The 8,614-nt window shown below is 37.7% G+C and overlaps 1 protein-coding gene across 1 annotated transcript; it reads right to left on the bottom strand.

The window, feature by feature from the left end:
• Positions 1–3,767: 3,767 nt before the first annotated feature.
• Positions 3,768–4,658, bottom strand: LOC136804884 (uncharacterized). Its single transcript, XM_067061395.1, has one exon. It carries the CDS (start codon positions 4,656–4,658, stop codon positions 3,768–3,770), a length of 891 nt encoding a protein of 296 aa, XP_066917496.1.
• Positions 4,659–8,614: the final 3,956 nt, after the last annotated feature.

Here is an 8,614-nt window from a genome sequence, read left to right as displayed (position 1 = left end):
GTCCACGGTGAACTCTCAATATTGAATTTCCAAATAACACCTTTACTTGTCATGAAGTCTTGTACGTCTGACGAAATGAAGTTCGTACCATTGTCTGAAATAACAGTTTTCGGACATCCAAAAATGTTCGTGTAACGTTTGAGTATGTTTACGCACGCTGGACCAGAGCAGTCAGTAGCTAAGTCCAAATAAACTGCTCTGGAGCTGGCACAAGTGATGATCGCTATCCATGCTTTGTAAGTCGACCCATCTGAATCGTAAATGTTTGTTACATGTACTGGGCCGGCGTAATCTATTCCAACGTGTGAAAATGCGTTATCGTAAGATACTCGTTCTTTTGGCAGCGGACCTGCCTCTGGGTAATCGTAATTCTGTCCTTCATAATATCTACAAGTAGGACATTTACTCAAAATTCGTTTAATAAAGTTTCTCGGCTGCGTTATCCAATACTCTTGTCTGATGTGATTGAGGGTTTCTTTCACCCCTCGGTGCATAACGTCTTTGTGTGATTTCAAGACGACGAGTTCGGTAAAATTTCGTTTTTGACAGTAAAAATTGGATACTTTGAATCATACGGGAGTTCAGCATTGTCTATTCTCCCTCTACAACGAAACAAGCCATTATCATCAACAAATAAATTCAACTGTCTCTGTAAATTTGTAAAGTTCTTTTTGCTTTGTAAGGAGCTTTGTGCATCCTTCAACCATAACAGCTTGGCTTCCAACATTTCTTCTCCAGTGATACCACCATTGATGCCATTGATACCCATTGATACCACCATTGATTTTTGTTTTATTTGTATTATTTACTTTTTGTTTCTTGTTTCTTGCTTTTGTTCTTAGTTTCCTTATATATCTAAGGACCCAAGCGGTCACGCGGACCAACTTGGACAGAGAGGAGAACCTCTCTGTTTGGATTAAAGCACCGATGGTACTCGTTGAAACTAAATCTTCTTTTTCTTCTTTTTCTTGAATTTGTGTAACTAATAACTTTTCAGTAACAGGGTGCCTAGGAGAACTGAGACAGGTAGAGTTAGTCTCAGCCTCGGGCTTTAAATCAGCAAATAAATCATCAGGTGGCCCGTCAGGAGGACAGCTCCCGGGCTTATAATCAGAAAACTTGTCACCACACCTGAGATTAGGCCAGTATTCTTCATTCAGCTTAAGAAAATCTGGGCCATGAAACCAAAGTTCAGAGTTAATCAAAGTTGAGGGGCTATAACCGCGAGTCCCTATATCTGCTGGATTAAGTTTAGATGGCACCAATTTCAAACTGTCAATATCAATACTGTTTCTAATACTTTCAACCCGTTCTTGTATATATTTGTCATAATCTACACTTTCGTTTTGAGCCCACGAATAAGCAGATGTAGAATCGACCCAATAAATAGTTTTTTGAACGTCGTACACCTTTTTCAAATTATTCTCCACAATAGGGCTTAATTCTGACAGAAGCAATAACCCGTTTAATTCACCTCGAGGGACGCTATTCTTTTTCGACTTTTTCACTTGAGAAGATATGATGCGGTGTCGACTTAAAATAATAGCAGTTTTGACCTCCCCGGATTTAAGCTTAAACCGGCCATAAATTGTAGCAGCAATCATATTTTCGGAGGCGTCACTGAAGCTGTGGATCTGTACATTCGTAATAGGGTCGTTGGGGTCGTCGAAGCAATAATTTCGATCAATTTCAATGGAGTCTATCTCCTTAAATTCATTCAAAATGGACTTCCACTCTTTCATGAGGTCAGGGGGTAACAGTTCATCCCACTTACATTTTGCATTACAAACTTTCTGATGCAAAATTCTCATTTTGACTGTGATTGGGCTTATCAGTCCCAAGGGATCATAAATAGAAGCAATCGAAGCTAAAAGCGACCTTCGAGTTGCATTTTGTGTAAACTTTGATCTCATTTCAGCAAAGTTAAAAATAATCTTGTCGGAATTTTTATCCCATTTAATCCCTAAAATTTTCTCTTCCCCGTTATATCGTTTGTCGTCAGGGAAACGTTCAAAAATCTTTCTCTCAAGTTCATCACTGTTTGAACGAAATTTTCTTAAATTAAATCCTCCCTTCTCAAGACACTCCTTCGCGGTGAGGTAAAGAGATTCAGCTTGTTTGATTGTTTTTGCACCACTATTGAGATCATCAACATGAAGAGCTCCTTTCAAAGTTTCTTTCAAATCATCCTCACAATGGGTTTCGATGTGTTTTTGAAGTGTCGCTTGCAATAAAAAGGGCGAGGAATTCAAACCAAAATAACACGTGTAAATCGTAATTCAATAAGTTCATTGTTCTCAAAGTTTTCGAAGTCAAAATTTTCGGTGTCTTTGAACCAAAGAAATCTCACAAAGTTTTTATCTTCTTCAAACAATGCGATTTGCCAAAATGCTTTTTCAAGATCACCGGAAATAACGAAATTATGTGCTCTCAATTTAATCAAAACGTCCAACAGAGGAGCGGTTATTGTTGGACCAGTATACAAAACATCATTTAAAGAGGGTCCGCCCACTCGACTTTTGCAACTAGCGTCGAAAACAATACGAAGGGGTGTTGTTTGTTTATCAGTTCTTATAACCCCACGATGACTTAAATAATGGGAGGTGCCAATAGAATATTTCTCACATTCTTCAATAACTTTCAAGTTTCTTTGTTCATTTATAATTTGCTCATAATCTGCAAAAAGTTGTTTATCTTTCGAAAACTGTTCATGCAGGTGTTGTAAACGTTTTTTAGCGGTTCTGTAATTATCTCCCAAAGGTTCAGAATTTTCTTTGAAAGGAAGTGAAACATGATATCTTCCTTCCTCGAAAACAGTCGATTTTTCAAAATCTTGTAAAACAGTTATATCCTCCTCTGTTAAAGTTTTTTCTCCAATCAGTATCATAAGCTTTATTTAGATCTGTAAGTTTATCCTCAGTTCGATCTGTTTGCACTGCACGCATAAAAATGAGTACTAACAACGTTTGCGGTGGAGCTTTTAATCTTTCCCCCTCCTTCAACTGGACCGCTCAAAACATAACCGAGTTCTGACGATATAGCAGTAGGGCCATTTGGACTACGTATCTGTTTCTGACCAATAAAGTTCCAATAATCTGCTGAGCCGATCAACACGTCTATCTGTAACGGTAGATTGTCGGGATTCTGGTCTGCTAATTTCAAATCTTGTAAATGTTTGTATTTACTTTGGGCTAAATTGATAACTTGATCCTCTAACGGTAAACAGATGTCTGATACGAGAGCACGTACGTAAATATTCAAAGTTCCTTTCTGGTTTTTAACAGCTAAATCAACTTCATCAAGTTCAAGATTTTCCGTTTTGTTTCCGAATGACATAATGTTAACCGATTTCTTGCCCACTGTACGTAACTTTAATCGTTCTCTGGCTTCCTTGCTAATGTAACTTTGTTGACTGCCGGTGTCGAACATAAGTCTCAAATTCTCTGATTTCTTTTCATCCGTTGAGCTGACTTGGGCTCTAGCTGTTTGAAGCAAAACTGGATTGGCTGTTTTTCGTATAGCTGATGTTAGCAGTTACTTTCTTGGGTTCCTTCGTCTCAGAGTCCTTACTGTCCTTATCCTCCTGAGGTTTCTCTTGATCCTGACTGGGCTGATAACAACAAATTGACGTATTGTGTCTACCTTGACATTTTTGACACTTCCAATTTTTCCTGCACTTGCCTGCTGAATGTCCAGTTTTCATACAAACAAAGCACCTAGACTCTTTCATTAAAATTGACTTTCTCACTTCGGGTTTCGTAATAATATCACAGTTTTTTGAGTAGTGATCCCGCCGACAGAATATGCATAATAAAATCAGTTTTCTCTTTTCCTTTTTGATCAGAGTTACCAGAATTTCCCGAATTTTTATATCTATTTCTGTTTCCTCCCCTCCCGACGAAGAGAGATTGAGCAGTATAACCTGAATCACGCAAATTTTCTTCAGAAGAAACTTTTTCTCTAGCACACAATTCTTTTTCAAGTTCGTTCATAATGTCTGTCAATTTCCAGACATCTTCAAATTTTCTGGATAAAACGAGTTTTATATCTTGAGGGAGTTTCTCCATAATAATTGGGATAAGCATTGTCCCATAAGTTGTACTGTCGCAACCTAAAGAGTCCAAACTTCTTATCTCAGTTTCAATTTTGTCAAAAAGATTCCGCAAACCTTTAACATTTTTCGAATCAATAAACTCTAAGTCTAACAGTTTTTTGACATGAGAGCTAATAACAAGTTGTTTATTACCAAAACGTTTTTCGAGCATTTCTTTTGCAGTTTCATAATTTTGGTGAGATAACTGCAGGCCTTTCACACATCTTAGGGCCTCATCAGAGAGATAACTAATCAAATAGTTCATTTTTTCAATGGCAGATAGATCAGGATGTTTGTCTATCGCCTCCGTGAAAGATTGTTTAAAACTTTCATATTCTGTAGGTTCACCGCTGAACCCTTTAATGACGAAACGTGGCAGTTTCACCGGTACTCTTTTGCTCTCTGAATCTGTTGTAACTGAGTCACTGTCTTTTACACTAGCCTCTGGCTTTTTCTTATGTTTTGCAATAAAGTTTTTCAACACCAAAAGTTTCTTACTGTATTTCACCTCTTCTTGGTCGACACTGTTCCGATCGGCAATATAGTCAGCGTCTTCTTCAAGCATTTCTCCAATTGTGTTCACTAAGGTCCAAATATTTCTTATATTTGTTTTGCAATAAAGTTTGTTTATTTTCCAAATCAATCAAAGTATCTTCATCAACAGTTTTTAAAGCAATGATCGAAGCCTCAAGCTCTTCGAAATAATTTTTCATGAAATTTAAACAGCCGGTACGTGTTCTCTTTTTAGTGGTAAGCGACATTATGTACAACTTTTTACAACGAAACTCTGGACCAAAATGTTCTTCGTGAAACTATATACATTCAATATTTACATCCAGAAAACAAAACCATGAAATCAAAACAAACCAAAACCATAAAGTAACAAGCCAAACCATAAAATAAATTTCTTATACTTTATAATTTCTCTACTTTTATTTTTTGTTTTTAATATCCGGTTCGTGTGTACCAAAATGTTCAGACTAATAATTTGAGATAGTATAGGTCTTTATGACCGTCTCCGATGAGTCTTTCCGAGCAACTAAAATATAAATACAAAAGAGGACTGTAAAAATTTGGATGTGGTTTATACTGGTTTTTTGGTCGAACGTCTCGTTTCTCCTTTGGTTCAGTGTAGTCTATACGTTCGAGTGGTCTTAGGTTCTGTTCAGACTAATAATTTGAGATAGTATAGGTCTTTATGACCGTCTCCGATGAGTCTTTCCGAGCAACTAAAATATAAATACAAAAGAGGACTGTAAAAAATAAAAGAGCGGGTCACGTGCTAATCACGTGACCCGTGACTACTTATAGTTATATAACTCATCTTTGTTCTTCACACTCCCCCAAAACAAAGGAAAGTGATTGTGTCTTCGTCACTTGTGAATTTAATTTGGCTTTTGTCCTTTTGGTCTCTTTGTTCTTCAAATTCTACCGGATAGAGTTTACTTACCGGTCTTTTCAAAGTTTGTAGTTTACCGTTGGTAATAACGTTTACTTCTGCAGCACGAATTTTAAAGTCTTTACTGCGAATAAGTTTCTTAACTCGACCGAGTCTCCATTGACTACGTTTCAATCGTTCATCTTTAATCAATACTACATCGCCTTTGTTTGCGTGTAAACTACTGTTCGACTTTTTACGTCTTTGATGTTCTCGTAGTTCAAGAAGGTATTCGTTTGGCCATAAAGTCCAAAATGATCAACAAGTTCTCGAACCCGTGATAACTGTGTCGGAAGGTTATATTTTCGGTTTCTGAATCTGGTAATTGCACTTCATTCACAATATTTCTACCGTACAACAGTTTGTTGGGTGTTAGAATTTCATTAACCTCGTCCGAATAGAGGTAAGTTAAGGGTCGATTGTTCAATATACATTGTATCTCTTTCAATAGAGTAACTACGTCGTTAAAGTTCAATATCGCTTTACGTAAAACCTTTCGTAAGCATCGTTTGACCATCTTTACGACTCTTTCAAAAAATCCACCTGTCCACGGTGAACTCTCAATATTGAATTTCCAAATAACACCTTTACTTGTCATGAAGTCTTGTACGTCTGACGAAATGAAGTTCGTACCATTGTCTGAAATAACAGTTTTCGGACATCCAAAAATGTTCGTGTAACGTTTGAGTATGTTTACGCACGCTGGACCAGAGCAGTCAGTAGCTAAGTCCAAATAAACTGCTCTGGAGCTGGCACAAGTGATGATCGCTATCCATGCTTTGTAAGTCGAGCCATCTGAATCGTAAATGTTTGTTACATGTACTGGACCGGCGTAATCTATTCCAACGTGTGAAAATGCGTTATCGTAAGATACTCGTTCTTTTGGCAGCGGACCTGCCTCTGGGTAATCGTAATTCTGTCCTTCATAATATCTACAAGTAGGACATTTACTCAAAATTCGTTTAATAAAGTTTCTCGGCTGCGTTATCCAATACTCTTGTCTGATGTGATTGAGGGTTTCTTTCACCCCTCGGTGCATAACGTCTTTGTGTGATTTCAAGACGACGAGTTCGGTAAATTTCGTTTTTGACAGTAAAATTGGATACTTTGAATCATACGGGAGTTCAGCATTGTCTATTCTCCCTCTACAACGAAACAAGCCATTATCATCAACAAATAAATTCAACTGTCTCTGTAAATTTGTAAAGTTCTTTTTGCTTTGTAAGGAGCTTTGTGCATCCTTCAACCATAACAGCTTGGCTTCCAACATTTCTTCTCCAGTGATACCACCATTGATGCCATTGATACCACCATTGATGCCATTGATACCACCATTGATGCCATTGATACCACCATTGATATCATTGATACCACCATTGATTTTTGTTTTATTTGTATTATTTACTTTTTGTTTCTTGTTTCTTGCTTTTGTTCTTAGTTTCCTTATATATCTAAGGACCCAAGCGGTCACGCGGACCAACTTGGACAGAGAGGAGAACCTCTCTGTTTGGATTAAAGCACCGATGGTACTCGTTGAAACTAAATCTTCTTTTTCTTGAATTTCTTGAATTTGTGTAACTAATAACTTTTCAGTAACAGGGTGCCTAGGAGAACTGAGACAGGTAGAGTTAGTCTCAGCCTCGGGCTTTAGCAAATCAGCAATAATCATCAGGTGGCCCGTCAGGAGGACAGCTCCCGGGCTTATAATCAGAAAACTTGTCACCACACCTGAGATTAGGCCAGTATTCTTCGTTCTGCTTAAGAAAATCTGGGCCGTGAAACCAAAGTTCAGAGTTAATCAAAGTTGAGGGGCTATAACCGCGAGTCCCTATATCTGCTGGATTAAGTTTAGATGGCACCAATTTCAAACTGTCAATATCAATACTGTTTCTAATACTTTCAACCCGTTCTTGTATATATTTGTCATAATCTACACTTTCGTTTTGAGCCCACGAATAAGCAGATGTAGAATCGACCCAATAAATAGTTTTTTGAACGTCGTACACCTTTTTCAAATTATTCTCCACAATAGGGCTTAATTCTGACAGAAGCAATAACCCGTTTAATTCACCTCGAGGGACGCTATTCTTTTTCGACTTTTTCACTTGAGAAGATATGATGCGGTGTCGACTTAAAATAATAGCAGTTTTGACCTCCCCGGATTTAAGCTTAAACCGGCCATAAATTGTAGCAGCAATCATATTTTCGGAGGCGTCACTGAAGCTGTGGATCTGTACATTCGTAATAGGGTCGTTGGGGTCGTCGAAGCAATAATTTCGATCAATTTCAATGGAGTCTATCTCCTTAAATTCATTCAAAATGGACTTCCACTCTTTCATGAGGTCAGGGGTAACAGTTCATCCCACTTACATTTTGCATTACAAACTTTCTGATGCAAAATTCTCATTTTGACTGTGATTGGGCTTATCAGTCCCAAGGGATCATAAATAGAAGCAATCGAAGCTAAAAGCGACCTTCGAGTTGCATTTTGTGTAAACTTTGATCTCATTTCAGCAAAGTTAAAAATAATCTTGTCGGAATTTTTATCCCATTTAATCCCTAAAATTTTCTCTTCCCCGTTATATCGTTTGTCGTCAGGGAAACGTTCAAAAATCTTTCTCTCAAGTTCATCACTCATCGTAGTCACACTATGAAATTTTAAAAATTTTAAAATGGTTTTTAACAATAGAGCTTCTCAATAGTGCTTTTCAGTTTGTTTTTCTCTTACCAGGAAATTAATAAACAAACTCATTCAAACTTTTTGACCTTTTACATTATGGACACCGAATCAAAAGCACTACTTCTGCTCCTTCTCTTCGTAGAGCACGTTCGTTATGGGCTTACCCCAGACAAGAGTTTTGGTTTTCGCGTATGCAGGCAGATCAGATTTTTAATCATTTTTGGCGTAACGATTTTCGAATGTCACGGGAGACCTTTCTGTCGTTAGTAGCACTTGTTCGGCCAAGATTAGAAAAACGTGACACACAGTTACGCAGAGCAATACCCATAGAAAAAAGAGTAGCGATTGCTTTATGGAGGCTGGCAACTGGAAACTCCTTTAGGACTGTCGCAAAAACATTTGC

The sequence above is a fragment of the Clytia hemisphaerica genome, unplaced genomic scaffold (genome assembly GCF_902728285.1).
Source record: "Clytia hemisphaerica strain Z4C2 unplaced genomic scaffold, Clytia hemisphaerica genome assembly, whole genome shotgun sequence".
NCBI lineage: Eukaryota > Metazoa > Cnidaria > Hydrozoa > Leptothecata > Clytiidae > Clytia > Clytia hemisphaerica.
The sequence above is the reverse complement of the archived record's forward strand: the minus strand, read 5'-3'. Positions and strand labels throughout refer to the sequence as shown.